This window comes from Herpailurus yagouaroundi, unplaced genomic scaffold, assembly GCF_014898765.1.
Source record: "Herpailurus yagouaroundi ecotype Mexico unplaced genomic scaffold, PumYag 215, whole genome shotgun sequence".
NCBI classification, from domain to species: Eukaryota; Metazoa; Chordata; class Mammalia; order Carnivora; family Felidae; genus Herpailurus; species Herpailurus yagouaroundi.
In genome coordinates this window covers 8,366,350-8,385,182 of record NW_024412446.1, presented here as the reverse complement: position 1 = coordinate 8,385,182, position 18,833 = coordinate 8,366,350, and the positions used below count along the sequence as shown (strand labels likewise).

The 18,833-nt window shown below is 36.3% G+C and overlaps 1 protein-coding gene across 2 annotated transcripts in view; it reads right to left on the bottom strand.

Annotated features, from left to right (window-relative positions):
- The window catches only part of GOSR1 (golgi SNAP receptor complex member 1), a 47,719-nt gene extending 29,669 nt beyond the window's left edge, over nucleotides 1–18,050 (bottom strand). Inside the window, exons 1-6 of one of the 2 annotated variants that reach the window (XM_040455447.1) lie at nucleotides 17,942–18,050; nucleotides 15,059–15,179; nucleotides 10,213–10,300; nucleotides 9,722–9,829; nucleotides 5,410–5,501; nucleotides 2,520–2,594 (exon numbers count right to left, since the gene is read on the bottom strand). In XM_040455447.1, coding sequence (XP_040311381.1) covers nucleotides 2,520–2,594; nucleotides 5,410–5,501; nucleotides 9,722–9,829; nucleotides 10,213–10,300; nucleotides 15,059–15,179; nucleotides 17,942–17,972 — 515 coding nt within the window. In that variant the 5' untranslated portion in view covers nucleotides 17,973–18,050. The remainder of the gene's footprint in view (nucleotides 1–2,519; nucleotides 2,595–5,409; nucleotides 5,502–9,721; nucleotides 9,830–10,212; nucleotides 10,301–15,058; nucleotides 15,180–17,941) is intronic. The other variant, XM_040455448.1, reaches the window with a different exon arrangement.
- Nucleotides 18,051–18,833: the final 783 nt, after the last annotated feature.

Below are 18,833 nucleotides of genomic sequence, written 5' to 3'. Positions count from 1 at the left end.
AAAATTTCAGTGTTACTGAGCACACTGGGAAATGTTTACATATATACTACTAATAGCTCTCTAAACCAGAAAACCTTCAGAGGAAAATTTGACAGTAATATGCCAAAAGCTTTACAAATGAATATATTCCAGTTCTAGGAATTTATCATAAGGAAGTAATTATGGATATTTGTAAAGACTTCAATATGTGCAATAATAAAAACTGGAAATAATCCAAAAGGCCAACTTTAAGGAAATGGTTAAATTTTGGTTTATCTGTATTACAAAATATATGCAAAAACAATAAAAAAATGATCAAATAACATGCAAAAAGGCTCACAATATACTGATGAGTAAAAAATGGTTAGAGAATCTGTACTAATGAGTGATTTGAATGGTTTTTTTTGTGTTATTCATAGTTTCTACATCAAGGACTTTATTACAAAGAGCACTTATAGCTTTTGTATGGAAAAAAGTTCTAAAAGATCTTGCCAATTGTGACTCAAACCACTTAGCCAATGAAATAGAGAGGACATTGAAAAAACAGAGTTTTCTGTATTATTTGTACATGTATCATCGATGATTTTACGTTATTTTGTTACCTACCAAATATTCGTAATTTACACACAAAAGATTGATTTTTCCAAAATGTATTTGGAAGCTCTGTGATCCAACATTGAGAGCAATGACTGAGCTCTTGTTTTCAGTCTCAACAACTTCCCTGATTCATCAGAAGCTCATATTCCATTTAATTCATCCTGCCTCAGTTTCTCTCTATATAGAATGAACACACACAAACTTTTTCACAAGAATATTGAAAGGAATATATATATATATATAAAGTATAGCATATATAAAACTAAGAAAAATGGAAAACACATTTTGATTTTCAGTCTTCTCATCACTTTTATAACCATAAACAAATTAGTTATGTGCCCCTGAACTGTTGTATTTTTTCTGTAAAATGGACAATACAAAACTCCTGAAAGGTTTTCTTTGATTATTAACACAAATGCAAAACTGCAAATTTTCATATAAAATTTATAATAAACAGTGTGTCCTGAAAGTATGAAACAAAGGATATTAATTTATGTAATTACTCTGGTATACTCTTTAGCAACAAACATATCATTCCTAAAGTAACTCAACTATTGCATTTCTAACTTAAACATCTTTTTGAGACAATACAGAAACATTGATGCAATCTAACCTTTATTTTGTATAAGATACTTAAGTATTAAGTATCTTATTCCTTAAATTTACTCTATAACTAAAGAATATGTTAACATCGCTTTGGATGTAATGCAAAGTTCTTTATTCTGGTGGTTTTTATCAAATACAAAAAGAATAACCAAAGCTACGAGTAACTATAAACTAAACATACTCTAGGAAAGACTGCCCTCTTGTGCCAGTCAATAATATTCAACAGACTAAGAAGGAACACTAATAACTATATCCAACACTAGAAGAACTCAGGCTTCTAAAAAGGTCTTGATTTTTCTAAGTTCTGATTTCAACAGCTTATATTTAGTGGTGATCTTCAAAGAAAAATAAATTGAATAGTACATTAAGCTCATATAGGCATGACTAGTTTATGATATTCAGCAGCAAATATCAACATAATTTGTAATGTTTAACTATCATAGATACTAGCTGCTCAAGTGCTTTGAGGCTGACCTCACAGAGATAAGTAACTTTCTGATCCTTAAGTTCTACAACAAAATACAGAGAAAATATTAAAGAAACCAGTAGCTTGCAGAGAAAAACATAGATGAAAAAGGGATAGAATATGGTGACTTACATTAAAATATATATACAGTTCATTCAAGTTTCTAGGCATTTTCTTCTGAATTCTTAGATAATATGATATTCTCTTTTTGATGGATTTTTAAAGATTTGGTGTATGGCCTATTACTCTTTATTTATTTTTAATTTTTTTTCATGTTTATTTTTGAGAGAGACCGAGCGTGAGCAGGAGAAGGTCAGAAAGAGAGGGAGACACAGATCTGAAGCAGGCTCCAGGTTCTGATCTGTCAGCACAGAGCCTGATGTGGGGCTCGAACTCATGAACTGAGAGATCATGACCTGAGCCGAAGTCAGACACTTAACCAACTGAGCCAACCAGGCACCCTGGCCTATTAGTCTTTATAAAGCTTCCTGGCATAAATAAGTGGTAACAGACCACTCAAACATAAGTCATTTTTAGCATCATTATTATTATTAATAATGTATAGTACTGTACAAATGTATTAGAAGAATAGACTTGCTAAAGAAAAGAAACATTAAGGTGACAAAAGATGTATTACAAATAACAAGTGATGTAAATGCAGATTTTTGATATTCAGTAGCATAATCTTTCCTAATTATAGCTGGAACAGTTACAATTCCATTTCTACCAAAAACGGTTGTTAGAAGAATTAAATGAATTAGCACTGATAAAGCATTTGCTATAAAAAACACTACAAAATGTTTATTATGTCAATAAAGGAATTAGTAAGTATGGGAAACTACATGATATGTATGTGTACAATAATACCTACTTTCGAAGGTGGTCATGTTCTTTCAAAAACAGTTCAGTTCTTCTGTTGTTCACTCCAGACCCACTTTTATATGACCTAGAACAAAATAGAGAAATGGCATTTATGATAAATAGATAAATATTATTGCCTCTTTAATTTAGGGATGTTTATTATTTTCACCAAAATCATCCAACATTCTTTTTTTTTTTAACATTTATTTATTTTTGAGAGACAGAGAGAGATAGAGCACAAGCAGGGGAGGAGCAGAGAGAGAGGGAGACACAGAATCTGAAGCAGGTTCCAGGCTCCGAGCTGTCAGCACAGAGCCTGACGCGGGGCTCAAACCCACAGACTGTGAGATCGTGACCTGAGCCAAAGTTGGATGCTCAACCGACTGAGCCACCCAGGCACCCCAAAATCATCCAACGTTCTTAAACAAATATCTTATTTTCCTTTGCCTATTATTATTATTGTCTATTATGGTATCTTTATTGTCTCCAAGTGGAAGTAAAAGTTTAAAACTGATCACTGCACAGCACATGGGGTGGGAAGCTACTGCCATGCAATGTTTTCCTTCACAGTGGTACATGCAGTCTATCAACTGGAGCCTATGGAGCTAAAATGCAACTGAAGATCTGCCCATTTTGGCATACTTAAGGATTTCTATCTTGGTCTTAAGTGCATTAAAATTTATAAGAAAATGCTTTTTATCATTACTATCAACACTTTCATGTTTCTGGTCTTTACTCACAATAAAGTATTAAGAACAAAATAAAAAATTCAAGTAACTGCACATATACTGCAGTAAGACAAGAGGGCCATACTGATAAAACTGAACTACTGGCTAAGGGGAAGTGTTAATTTGCAAAGTATAGTGAAAAAGAAAACCTCAGAAAAAGCAGCATGAAATAACCTAGAGCACACTGGAGTTGGAAGACAGATAATTTAGATTTAAATCTATCTCCCATCACTTATTAGCCAGTCAACCTTAGATAAGTCTCTAAATACCTAGTTTTACAAAATGGGACTAATGATTTCTAACTATACCAAAAGAACGAAGTCAAAAAAGCAGTAATATATGGAATAGTGTACAACTACAAAAAACTTTTAAATGTCAGTTATTACTGGGACACCTGGGTGGTTCAGTGGGGTAAGCGTCTGACCCTTGGTTTTGGCTTAGGTCATGATCTCGTGTTTCGTGAGTTTGAGCCCCACATGGGGCTCTGCGTGGACAGTGTGAAGCCTGCTTGGGATCTCTTTCTCCCTCTCTCTGTGCCCCTCCCCTGTTCGCTCTCTCTTGAAATAAATAAACTAAAAAATTTTTTAAAAATTTAATGTCAGTTATTGCTACTGTGTCTCATCTCACTAATCATATTCTGCTTTGTATTATATTAATTTGAGTATGTGTCTTACTCCTTCTAGCTCCTATATTATAAAATCCTAGAGGGCTAAGTTGGTCTTTTCATTTCTACCATCCTCTGTGACTTATCTAGTGTCTTACTCATGGCTGGCAATCAGGAAATAGTTTAATAAATGGATGAACACGTTTCTTTTATGATTATCTTTCAGAAAGCAAGTTATTACAGTGGGCTATATTCTAACAATTCCCACCAACTGTGGGGAAACAAAATGCCTAAACATTAAAGGCTGTCCCCTACACCAGGGGGCACTAAAATGCATATGTGAATAGTCTGTACAGATATTAAACAAAAGACTTACATGTTCCTGAGAACTAAAAATATTACGAAATTCCTAACTATGGCAAAAATGTTTAGATTTTTTACTCCCATGTGTCTTACAAAGTACACAAGACTAAGCATTTAAAAAAGGATAAAACAGAGACAAACAAAAAAATTAATTTTCCAAGATAATTCTTGGGACAGAAACATAACTATTAAAGTTATGTTTAATCCTCAATTAGAGTTCTGAGCAAAAAATTTTGAATCCAGTGAATATGAAATTACTTCTGCTGCTGAACTGTCTTACTAGTGTAGCAAAATAAAGGAGCTCTAGGAAAACATTTTTCAGAATATACATGATACATATCAGTTTATCATATGGTAATGCATATCTTAGACATGTTTATGAAATACAAGGTCACACTTACTTATGAAAAGTGTCATAAATTTCTCACAAGTGAGACAATGATAGGCATCAACAGATAGTCCAAAAGTGGAAAGTCTTCAGTTTTAATTGGATGCCCAATGGATTTACCTTGTCAGAGGTGAAAAATATTTTAAATGTGTATATGAAATGCTAGAATATATTACTGAAGGTGAGGTAAAGGGATGGAAGAACAAATATTTAAAATATGGATTGAGATCAGCATAAAAACATTGGGAGTTCTTAAATAATCTGACATAAGGCTATGAAGTTTGAATAAAACATAGAAAACACAGATGTTTCAGATTCTAGAGAAATAAAGGTTACTTTATATATATTATGTAAAATATATATATAAAGTTACAGATGTGTCTTTGCGTATGTGTGTATATGTGTGTGCGCACATGTGCACACACACATAATTGTTAGGGCAAAAGAAAGGGTAGAGAGGTAGGTGGTAATCAGAAAGGGAAACATGGACAGCTTCAGCTATTGGAAATTCTTAAGGTGAGTGTTAAGAGATCAGAGAAAAACTTAGGAAGATATCATCTAAGCTGGACGCCAAATTAAAATAGTAAAGTCAAGATTGGCGGGAGCCAATGATAAAACTAGGGGAAACTAGAGATAAGTCCAGCAAAGTGGATTAGATCCATATTATAGCAGCAATGTTTAAAGAACAGTGAAATGGGAATTAGAAACCTTGAACTCTAAATCATGGTTCTGCTACTCAGTTTGCTGTTAATCACAGATATGCTCTAAACCTAAATGTGAATAAACATCCTACAGAATAATATAAAAGGTAACTTACTCAATATCCTTTCGTACTGATCCCATGAGATTCTCCCTTTCCCGTATTGCCATGAAGTTTGCTTTGGTTTTATGGAATTCATGTGTATAATCCTGCAATAAATCAACATCCAGTCTCAACACAAGCTAATTATATATTTTCATTTTATTGAGCCCATTATGTATTGTCATTGTATTAAAAATTTCTGTCAAGAAGACTGCTATTTAAGAATCAAATAGTCAGGGCCCCTGGTTGGCTCGGTTGGTTAAACGTCCAACTTTGAATCAGGTCATGATCTCAAGGTTTGTGAGTTCGAGTCCCGCATCAGGCTTTCTGTTGTCAGCACAGGGCCTGCTTTGGATCCTCTGTCTCCCTCTCTCTCTGCCCCTCCCCAGCTTGTATGTGCACTCTCTCTCTCTCTCTCTCTCTCAAAAATAAACATTAATAAATAAATAAACCTCTAAAAAAAAAAAGAAAGAATCAAACAGTCAAGAAGTAAAAATAACATTATAATCCTTTTCCTGAAGAGTGACCAACTTCTTTCAAATGAAAACAATTCAATGGTAGGGTAATAGTGGCACTAATCACTATCCTTCTATTTTTTAGTACCTTATGAGATAGAATTATGAAGAAAAAAATAATTTTAAGATAAAATGATTCCAAATAGCCTAGAATAAAATCTGAGGGACTCTTTAGTGTACACCGAATGGGGCTTATTTTCAAATTTCATCTTTTTGGAACTCCCACAGAAATTTGATTCCTAAACCAGTCAAAGGAAGAACAGAACCAAAAGAATTGTAATGAATAATCTTTAATATTTTCCTTTTTCTTTTTCTACTACCATACTTTTAAGTTATTAAGGAATATTCATTACTTTTTTTTTTTTATTAAAATTTTTTTTTTTCAACGTTTTTTATTTATTTTTGGGACAGAGAGAAACAGAGCATGAACGGGGGAGGGGCAGAGAGAGAGGGAGACACAGCATCGGAAACAGGCTCCAGGCTCCGAGCCATCAGCCCAGAGCCTGACGCGGGGCTCGAACTCACGGACCGTGAGATCGTGACCTGGCTGAAGTCGGACGCTTAACCGACTGCGCCACCCAGGCGCCCCGGAATATTCATTACTTTTTAAAATTCAGAGATGTATATAAAGAAAATGAAAATCATAATCCAATCTCCCAGAAAGCCCCTACTGCCCTTTAAAAACAAAAATATATATGAACATGGGAGAATACTAAAAGAGCACCAAAAGTAATAAAAATAAAAACCATCCTGCTCTACAGCTCATAACTATTATCACTTTCTTGTATTTTCTTTCAGGAACTACGTTTTTGTATATATAAGCTTACCTATTATTTCTTTCACTTATGCTAAAGAAATCATACCACAATTGATTCTTGAACAACACAGATTTGAAATGCAAAGGTCCGCTTACGTGTGAATTTTTTATAGTACAGTTCTGTAAATGTATTTTATCATTTTTTAAATAACATTTTCTTTTTTCTAAATTACTTTATTGTAAAAATACAGTGAATAATATGTGTAACATACAACGTATGTGTTAATCAATTGTTTATATTAGGCTTCAAGTCAATACTAGGCTATTAGTACTTAAATTTTTACGGAGTCAAAAATTATACACAAATTTTTGACTGCACAGGAGTGGAGAGGTGGGGTGTTGGCACCTCTAGTCCCCACACTGTTCAAGGGTCGGCTGTATTCTGCTATATACCTTCTTTTCAGTAGTTCATAAAACATCAAGTAACCTTTCCATATTAACAAACAGAAATCTACATTCTTTTTAATAGGTATATAGAATTCTATCTTATGACTGTCATTTAGTAAATTCCCTACTGGCAAACATTTTAATTGTTTTTTTTGCTGGTTTAAAAAATGCTGTTTGAAAAATAAACATTCTTTGATACATATTTTATTGAAATTTCTTTCTCTTTTTTAAGTGTATTTAAAGAGTAAATGCCTAACAGAATAACTGAATCAAAGAATCTTACATTTAAATTTTGATAGTGCTAAACTGCCTTCTAGAATGAACACTAATTTATGTTCCCAGCAACAGTGATGGGGACTCGTTTTTCTATATTATTGTAATGTGCTACATATGTTTCAATATTTGCTAATCTGACAGGTGAAAAATCATACCTCATATTGATGGGTATATTTTCCTTTCAGCATGTGGTTTAACATCTTTTTTTATGGTTTTGGACATTTTCTGTAAACAGCCAGTTAGTATCCTTTGCCCATTTTCCTATTAGGTTATCTTTTTTTTTTTTTTAAGTTTATTTATTTAAAGAGCGAGAGAGAGAGAGAGAGAGAATGAATGAGAATGCATGGGAGGGACAGAGAGAAAATCCCAAGCAGGCTCCACACTAATAGAGAGTTGAACTCACAACTATGAGATCATGACCTGAGCTGCAATCAAGAGTCGGAAGCTTAACTGATTGAGCCACCAGGCGCCCCTAGGTTATCTGTTTATTTCTATTATTTCTTTGTATATTAAGTAAATTAGACATTTGTTATAGTTTCCATTATTAGGTCTTGTTTAGAAAGTTCTTTATTACCCAAAATGTATAATTTTCCATGCTTTACTCTGAACATTTAGAATTTCTTTTTCTACATATAAATCTTTGATCCATTTGGAATTTATTCTGGATGTGAGGACTGAGATAGAAATTCAAGTTTGTTTTCTCCCCCCAAATAATTAGCCAATTATTACAGGTCTATTTATTTTATGATCCCTCTTTTTCCCACTGATTTAAAATACCACCTTTATCAGAAACTAAATTTCCATGCGAACTCTATTCAGTTCTATTGGTATATTTTTTCCTCCAGAATCAAACTATCTTAATTATTCTAGCTTCTTAACAGGTTTTAATATCTGGTAGAACTAGTCATTCTTTACTACTTATCTCCATTTTCACATTTTTTTTTCTTGGTTATACTTGTATCTCTGTGAATCCAAATGAACTTCGGTGTCATTTTGCTAATTAAAAAAAAAAAAGAAGAAAAAAAAGAAACAAAAAGCCCCTTTTCATTGGGAAGGCACTCAATTTATAGGCTGATTTAGAGAGAAATATTCTTTCCAAAGGCAAAATAATTTTTTCTCTTATTTAAATTAAATCCTTTTGGGGGGCACCTGGGTGGCTCAGTCGTTTAGGCATCTGACTTCCGCCTTCCGCTCAGGTCATGATCTCACAGCTCATGGGTTCGAGCTGTGCTGACAGCTCAGAGCCTGGAGCCTGCTTCGGATTCTGTGTCTCCCTCTCTCTCTGCCCCTCCCCTGCTCATGCTCTGCCTCTCTCTCTCCCTCAAAAATAAATAAAGATTTAAAAAATTTTTTTAAATTTTTTTTATGTTCCTCAGTAAAGTTTTATACATGCAAGTCTTAGTCATTCTTATTAAATTTTTACACAAGGATTGTATAGTTTCTTCTATTATATTTTCTAACAGGTTATTGTTTATATGTAGGAAAACTACTTGCTTTGATATGTTAATTTGTAATCCACCATCCTACTTAATTTGTTTCTAATTTTCTCACTGCTACATAATGCAAATTTTGCCTCTTCCTTTCCATTATTTAGATCTTGTTTATTTATATCTCTAATTGTACCACCAAGAACTTCCAAAACAATATTAAACATCTGTGGTGACTGTGGATATCTTTATCTTGCTTTTTTCTTCAAAGGGAATGCTTTCAGTACTTTATCATTAAATGTGATGCTAGCTTTTATTATGGCATGCACATTTTTGCATTAGGTAAATAAAGTGTCCTATTCCTATATTTTAAAATTAGAAAATGTTGCTGAATTTTTTCAACATTAAAAACATTTGCCTTCCTATTTTTACTCTATGTTTTTAACATCTCTGAATGTAAATATTTAAGAATTTATTTCATTTTATTGGTACACTTCTAACATTTTCTCAAACAATATACTAAATATAGTATATTACCTCCCTTCCACATTATCTTCAAGGCCTGATGAAAGTATACTCCAAACCACCATATTAGGGCCTCTGCATGACAGCTGGCTATTTCACTATTATTGCTAGTGAAATTGCAAGGTCTTCCACAATAGAAGTTTATTTACCTAGTGATGAATATTACTCATTTTTACCAGGCAAAAGCAAGAGCTATCATTTTCAGAATTTTATTCTACCAAGGGAAAAAAGGTAAAACAAGACAAATTTCTGCAGCATAATATTTATCATTTCAGAAGATTCTTCCCTTTAATCTCTTAAATACATGTGTATACATTCTATTCAGGGATTTCAAAAAAACCTACAACAATCACTTAAAAATCTCCAGTGCAATATACTACCTGCAATATATCTCTATGTCGCTGTAATGTATGCATCAGTGCTGCATTCAAAGACGGGACACCTGCACTGTTGGTATATTCTGCCATTTTATCATTTACTCCTGTAAGCTAAAAAGAAGAGGAAGGAAGTAAGGAGGGAGAAGAAAACCAATAAAAATATTTTAAAAAGCAATATAAAGAGATACAAGTCAAATATTTGCCTGTATGCGCTTCTGGCTAACAGCAAGCAAATAAAAAACCACCCCCAAACCAAAAACAAAACGACAGGCAAGGATTCAGTATTTCCCCTCAATAATCTATAAAGGCTAAAAATAACACCCAAAAGACTTGAGAATGGCTGTAATGAAAATTCAAGTGTCCTGGGGAGGCACATATCTTGGATGAAAAGGTGATTTCAATAAATATGTCTGCATTAATATAATCGAGTACCATAGCTAACAAGTGACTAACCTAGTAACTAGCAAAACAGTCATTTCACAGAAAGTACTTACCCTTGCCAAAAGCTGTTCAATCTCAATGGCCATTGTTTCAAACATTCTGTCTTGGCTTGATCCATTTAAAAGGGGTGTTGTGTCAGAGCTAAAGAGAGGAACCAGTAAAGAGAATCCATTACTTAAACCGAATCCTTTAAAACATACTTAAAATAATAAGGTGATTCTTAAAGAGGTCAAGTGGAATCCCAGAGACTTATTTTTTAAGAAGCTACAATTTTCATAGAAGTTTTCCTATAAAGATCACACATGTCCCAAATATTAAATTCAGTATAAAATATAATTATATATATGATTTTTCTGAGCTTTAATACATCTACTCTTAATAATGTAAAGAAGTTTCAAATGCTTGTTTATAATTTCCCAAATGAAAGTAACTTAAGTTATGGCAGTGCCCACTGAATGCTGAATCTAAAGGAACAAATTATGTGAAACAGAACTGTAGAACTAAGTAGTACCACATATAAAAGGAGGTGTAAGAGGTATTATGGATTATTTTATGGGATCTTTGGGAATAGTTTTTTACATTTTTACACCTAAGCAATTATGGCTCCTCAAATTAAGTTCTCTCTTCTTGGCTGGACTCTTACTGAAAAGAAATAAAATTAAGATTTACATGATCTGTGGAAAACTAGTTATTAAGTAATCAGTACTGGCTTTAAGTCTAATATAGATAGCCATGTCCAGCAAGGAAGTTTCAGTACCAACTCTCTACATTTCTACTTATATTACAAAACTGTTTCAGTTTTGTTTTACAAAAAATGCGAGCTCTTCTAAAATCTGAATAACCAGTCAAAAAAACTAACTTTTTATAAGTGAAACGTATGTTTGACAGATTCAAATTCTAAAACCAGATGTCCAGAAAATTTGTTCTGCCTCTTCAGAAAAACCACTAGCCTTCATTAGATCCGCAAATGGTATGCATTATCCTATGAGCATCTCAAAAGAGATCTCAGTTATACTGAAAACAGATAAGTACTCAGGCAATGACTATGCTCTTTAATCTTACTGAAGACTTTGGCTTGTCCTGTGACAGTGCTTGGGTGTGGTGAATGAAAACAGAGTAAGTCATCAGTTTAACATCAAAAAAGTACCTTAGCTATTTCCCTTTGCTACATACAATTTCACAGCAATAGTAATAAGCAATCAAATAACCAAAAAGTAGCTAATAAAAAGGACTTCTACTTTAAGATGTTTAACTAGGTCCAAATTTTTATTTCTTAAAACATTTCAATTTGTGGGGCACCTAGGTGGCTCAGTCAGTTCAGTGTCTGACTACAGCTCAGGTCATGATCTCGTGGTTCCTGGGTTTGAGCCCTGTATGGGCCTCTGCACTGTCAACAGGGAGCCTGCTTTGGATCCTCTCCCTCCCTCCCTCCCTCCCTCCCTCCTTTTCTCTCTCTGTCTCTCTCTCTCTCAAAATAAACTTAAAAAAAAAATCTCAATTTGCTACTTGCCTTAAAATATATCAAAATATCTAGTTCTTTATTATACGTTAGGGCCAACCCAAAGTTCTGTGGTTATCTCTCAGAATGTGCTCAGGCAAAAATGCTGAACCTCCTCTACCAGATATATGAAAAAGAACAATGGGTCAATGAAGGTAAGCCTCATGAAGAGGGAAACTGCTTGTCTTATTCACAGATATATGCCAAGCACCTAGAAAAGTGCCTGGCACATGGTAGATAACTCATTAAATACTTGAATGAATGAGAAGACAATCTCTATATTCACCATTCAGTTAAATTTAATTCAGGTTCAGTTAAATCTAATTCATTTTATAGATGTGTGATGATTCATTGACCATAAAGTTTTCAAAATAGAGAAAGTAAAAAAAAAAAAAAAATTACTCCTAGATGAAGAATTCTGATCATCACTGAGTTTATGCATTATGACATGCTTTCAATCTGGGCAATAATAAAACACTTTAGAATGTATATCGTATCTTGATCCTCCCTGCCCTTACGTTTCTTATTGAAAGGAGAGTTAGGCTATAAGAACCTACAAAGTCAGTCCCAATTTGGTGTAGAATTTCTGAGGAAATGTTTTCTTTTTTTTATTTAAAAAAAAAAATTTTTTTTTTCCAACGTTTATTTATTTTTGGGACAGAGAGAGACAGAGCATGAACGGGCGAGGGGCAGAGAGAGAGGGAGACACAGAATCAGAAACAGGCTCCAGGCTCTGAGCCATCAGCCCAGAGCCCGACGCGGGGCTCGAACTCCCAGACCGCGAGATCGTGCCCTGGCTGAAGTCGGACGCTTAACCGACTGCGCCACCGAGGCGCCCCACTGAGGAAATGTTTTCAAGATAGTTTTCCCTTTAAAGGAGATGTAAAAGTATTAAGTTCATGAAGCACAGAAAATATAGAAAAATCATTATGTAACTGTATCTCTTAACAATTCATAGTTTTAAAACTGTATACTCACTGGCATAGTATATATGGGAGACTTAAATTCAGGAAAAATGCTGTGGTAAAATAAGTTTAAGTTTACTCGTACAGGGGCGCCTAGGTGGCGCAGTCGGTTAAGCGTCCGACTTCAGCCAGGTCACGATCTCGCGGTCCGTGAGTTCGAGCCCGGCGTCAGGCTCTGGGCTGATGGCTCAGAGCCTGGAGCCTGTTTCCGATTCTGTGTCTCCCTCTCTCTCTGCCCCTCCCCCGTTCATGCTCTGTCTCTCTCTGTCCCAAAAATAAATAAACGTTGAAAAAAAAAAAAAAGTTTACTTGTACAAAAGAACATCCCTCGTTTTCTTTACTTGCTAAGTCAAGTCCAAAGCAATGTAATGCAATCAAAGCTATGTGATATACCAACAGCTTACTTTTAGGTCCCAGAATCAATATGTTGGCCCTGCTATCTTTAATTCTTTAATAATGTGCCCTTATTAAAAAGAAGCAATACTTTGGCTGTGGTGTTGAAATGAGTCTTTTGTTGGAATGTGCATAGAAAGGTTTAGGGCATAGGCTCTGAAGATACAAAGATCTGGGCTCAAATCCAGATACTTTTTGTTTTTGTTTTGATTTATTTATTTATTTATTGTTTTATTTATTGTTTTATTGTTTTATTATTAGTAGCTGAGGATAATCCCACCCCACTGCCAATCCTCAGAAAAGTATGGGAAATAAAGAGCGGATAACAACTAACAGCTCTACTACTAGCAATTCCACTGCTAGATATACAGAAACATTTTTATAGGTAAAGATGTTCTACCAGCCTTCATATAAAGCTCTTAAAACAGTACCTGATACATGATGAACACTGTGTCAGCCCTTAAAATTATTAATTAGCAAAAATGAGAAACAATGTCCATCTACAGATAATACACAATTACACTATCACAATATGATACTACATGTAGCAAATAAATATACCACAGTTAAATGCATCCATAGCTTAAACACAAAGATAATGTTAAACAAAAACACGAGCTGCAAAATAACTAGTAAGATACTATAAATTTTTTAGGAACACAAACATAATGTGTAGATTACAAAGAAGTAGAAAATGGGATGATAACAGGGACTTCAACTGAATTGGTAATGATTATTTCTTCAAGTGGGAAACAGGCACATGAGGATCCATTATTCTTCATACCTTCCTAAGTGTTGTGAATATTTCCTAACAGTTTTTTAAACAAGGGGATGGCCTAAGTGAGCATGAGATTCAAAGATAAAAATACATCTTCCATATGTTCAATACAGTAGTATGCAAGCTTCTCAAAAAAAACCCCAAAATTTAAAATAGCTTGGATGATTAATAGTGAGGATACACAATGCATTAGATTCATAAACACCAGAATAGCAGTATGTATACTTTACATTTGGGTAGTTTCTCAGATCCATTTAGCAATCAGAAGATATAAGAAATACAACGTGGGCAGAGGCGTCTGGGTGGCTCAGTTGGTTAAGCATCCAACTCTTGATTTTGGCACAGCCGAAACCATGATCTCATGGTTTCATGAGTTCAAGCCCTGCGTCGGGCCCTGTGCTGACCACGCAGAGCCTGCTTCAGATTCTCTCTCACTCCCTGTCTCTCTGCACCTCCCCCACTTGTGCTGTCTCTCTCTCAAAATAAATAAGCTTAAAAAAAAAAAAAAGGGGGGGTACCTGGGTGGCTCAGTTGTTTGAGCATCCAACTTTGGCTCAGGTCATGATCTCACAGCTCCTGAGTTCAAGCCCCGCATCGGGCCCTGTGCTGATAGCCCGGAGCCTGCTTCAGATTCTGTGTCTCCCTGTCTTTCTGCCCCTCCCCTGCTCATGCTCTGTCTCTCTCTCAAAAATAAATGAAAGAAAGACAGACAGACAACGTGGGAAAATCAACCACATTTCCTTACGCTGGCTGAACTAGAAACTTATCTCTGATGCAAACTCATTCTTTTTTTTTTATTTTAAAAATCTTTTTTTTTAACGTTTATTTATTTTTGAGACAGAGAGAGACAGAGCATGAACGGGGGAGGGTCAGAGAGAGGGAGACAGAATCCGAAACAGGCTCCAGGCTCTGAGCTGTCAGCACAGAGCCCGACGCGGGGCTCGAACTCACGGACCGTGAGATCATGACCTGAGCCGAAGTCGGCCACTTAACCGACTGAGCCACCCAGGCGCCCCTGATGCAAACTCATTCTTAAGCCTTAGCATTTTCCTCCTGACATCTTTATGGCCTTTACTTAAGGATCCCAAATGAATGCTAGTCTCAAGGATTAAGAATTTTTATAAACCACTAAAATATAAACAATAACAAAAAAAATCAAAAACTCACCAATAGACCAAGTTACAGAATTATATATTTTAGTTTATTTTTTAATGCTTTTAAGAAATTATATGGTTTAAGGCATAAGAGACAGAATCTGGTAGTACCTATACCTGTCGCGTCTTCCATCTCGAGTACTGCTGTGACTGTAACTTGTACATAGTTTACTGAAGGAAACTAGTTTCAGGTCAAGTTCATTTTCCAGCTGTCGAGCCTGTTTCCTGAGATCTTTAACAAAATCATGAAACCAAATAGTTAAACACAGAGTCCATCAGCAGACATAAAAATCACACAGCTATTCTGAAGAAACAAACTATGAAAATAATCATAAATTGAGGCAGTTTCTCCCATAAAGAACGTTAAAAAAGAAAACCAAAGATTTACCCAGAAAAGCAAACTGTCTCTCATTTAAACTTCAGATGGGTCAAGAAGGGGAGAAACAGGGAGAGGTGAAAAATTTCACCGGTATTCCAAAGACAGCTAGACAACAAATGTTCTAACATCCCTGGATTATTTCTGTAACAATGACTAAAATTTTGTTAATTTGGCGGGAAACAGAAGAGAACACAAATCATAAAGAAACCGAGTATGGTTTATAACCAACATTACACCAACTTACCAACTAACTTTATAAAAGAGAAAAACCATCACTGTTTTTGACAGAGATTTTCCTATCTCTTTATATTCCAAAGCTTATGAAATTCTTAGAATGACTTAGTAACTGAGGCTTAAGAAAAAAATAATCATTAACAAAGGATTAAAAAATGGTCTTTCAATAAGTTTACTGAAAGAAACTTAGAGGGGCTTAAATTAACAACAAACAATATGCGATCAACAAGGTCAGATATAAGTATGACAAAATAAGAGCCTAAGTTTTAAAAGAACAGAAGCAAACAGAAACACTGGTATAGTAGTTTGGCCTAGTGGTTGAGGGAGAGAAGCCACAGTCTGGAAAGCTACTTCTAGATGTGAGTACTCTCATTCATCGTAAAGTGGAGGTCAAAATAAAAGGGCTGAAATGTAGAAAGGAACATCGTAAGGATTCGTCTTTCATGAATAAGGAATACAAAATATTATTTCAATATGTTTATCAGCAACCAGAAGTAGGAAGCAGTATAATACAGTCTTAGAATCTTAGCTAAGCCTAATGTTCTGAGATTCTGAGAACTGGCTCTGAGATTCAGTGAAAATCTACTTAACCTATGAACCTCAGCTTTTTGTTTTTCAAACTCCTTACCTTCAGGGTTTTTCTACGCATGAGTAATCATGTGCTTAAAGCACCGGGCACAGAGTAGGTTGTCAATAATAAGCTGCTATAATTATTATAGAATGGAGCTTCAAAAAACTATAGCCTGGGGCGCCTGGGTGGCTCAGTCGGTAAGCGTCTGACTTGGCTCAAGTCATGATCTCGTAGTTCGTGGGTTCGAGCCCTGCGTTGGGCTCTGTGCTAATAGTTCAGAGCCTGGAGCCTGCTTCGGATTCTGTGTCTCCCTCTCTTCTCTCTGCCCCTCCCCCGCTCATGCTCTGTCTCTCTGTCTCTCAAAAATAAATAAAAATGTCTTAAAAAAAAACCCACTATAGCCTAATGAAAAACCCACTATAGCCTAATGACTAGTATTAAAGATAACAATAGCCACTTGTACATAAGTTAAAAATATTTTCTACCTAGTACACACATTTCAAATAGGCATTTAAATACACGTTTTAAACCACGCTTCTCTGTAACTAGTAACTGTCTTCCCTAGTAGAAAACATCAAATAAAAGTATTTTGAAAATATAACAGGCAAGGGGAGCCTGGGTGGCTCAGCTGGTTAAGCCTCTGACTTTGGCTCAGGTCATGATCTTGCGGTTCATGAGTTCCAGCCCCACATCAGGCTCTGTGCTGACAGTTGAGAGCCTGGAGCCTGCTTGGGATTCTGTGTCTCCCTCTCCCTCTGCCCCTCCCCTGCTCGTGCTCTGTCTCTCTCTTTCTCTCTAAAATAAATAACCATTAAATAAATTAAAAAGAAAGAAAAGAAAATATGACAGGCAAGTATGGATGAACTTAGAATTAAGCTCTTAGACCGAGTAGCTGATAGTGACAATACTGTTACTTGTAGTTTCCAAGAGACTTCAGAGGGTAGCAACAGGAAATAGGTTAAAAGAGAAAAAGGATTCAGAGAGTAGTTTCTGTTGTAATAAAGCAAAGAGGCAACTGAAAGAAAAAGATGAGCCTTCACTCATCCTTGGTTGCCATGGTCCGGGAGTGGGTTTTACATAAGCCCGCTTTATTAGAACATATTTTCAGTAAATAAAGGTACTTGTCAAATCTCAAGACGGTTTTTTGGCAGAAATATAGCAAATGCAATCTTTGCAATTCACAGGGGTTCTCTCAACTTTCTCTTTATAACAAACTCATCTCTACAGCAGAAGGTAAAGTTATTTCCTCTGTCTTCAAACGCGACTCGACACCCAATCCTCGAAGTCGCAGCCTGAAGCTGCCAAGGGGACCCAGTAAGAGACACTTCGTTCATACAACTTCCCCCGACGGACCGGACTGACAAGTTCCTTCTTTCCCTTATCCTACTCAATTGTCCAACAGTGACCTCAACTCTTAAAACGCTGACTCTTCCTGCCTCCTGGGCTTGGGATATTCTCGTTCAAAACTCGTCTCCTCTCAGAGTTCGTGCCTCAAGCCCCTTCGCCCAAGTTCGCTTAGCCTCTCAACCCAGTTCTCCTCCAGCGGCTCAGGACCCTCTTCTTCTGAATCCGCGCTCAGCTCTCTCCGCCCAGCCCCTGCTCCAGGTCCCGAAGCCTCTCAGGTAACCCCTTGCCCCAGACCGTTCGGTCTCCTCAGCCCCCAGGCCCGGGGCTCCCACTAGACAAGCTTCACCCGTCGGCTCGGCCACTCCGGAGGTCAGGCTCTTTTCTCTGCCACCTCCCCCAAGACCCGTCCTCACCCAGCCCTTCTGCCTCTCGGCGAGACCCACACAGTAACGCTCGCCCTTACCTTCCCAATAATTGCTGGTTCCTGCAGCCATCTTTGTTATCCAACGTCAGTCGGGATAGGAGAGTAGAGGCGATGCGAATCAGAGAATTAGCTCCACACCTTCTTCCGCCCCGGCGCCAGGGCCGATGGGATACGTGAGCTTCCACAGACACCGCCACCTGGCGGTCAATTATCATTTCACAGCTTTTGAGCGGCGGGACTGAAAACGAGTTTTACTCCCTGACACTACCTGAATGTCTGTCCTGGAGCTCATACCCTCGGGCGGAACACCTAACCTGTATCATCGCCTTCGATTCGGCTTATCCTCTCTCAGCAGGGGCCTGCTTGGCTGAGAAGAAAGTCATCATTAGACTAATTCCCTGTTTTCCTCACCTTTTCTCAATAAGTGTCTTCAGCCAACCTCTTCCCTTCTCAGAGCCAGAGGCTCTTTTCTTCCCAAGACCAACCCTTCCATCCTCTCTCTGCCTAGTTATTCCACTCTGACATAAGTGCTCTTCTCCACTGGCCGCCTGTTCTCCTGTCTACAGCAGTTCAAGTCCCAGCCTTCTTTCTTTTTCAGCTGCCAAATCTAGAAAGTGTATGCTGCTTTTATGTACCTTATCCTTCACCCTCAACCTGTCAAAATCAGCCTTCCAAAGCCACCCTTTCTAGATACGTAAATTATCACAGTCGACCTGTGTCCACATTTTACCAGTTCTAGTGAAATGTACAAGTTACCTCCAGTAAAGGTGTTTAAATGATACCTGTCTGTTTACCCATTCCCAGTTATGACTGTTTTTAAGACTTCCTCTACATTCATCGAGAACCACACCAGATGTTATCATTTTTGCTTTGACTGTCAAACATAATTTATAGAATACAAAAGGAGGAGAGATGACTGTATTTACACTTA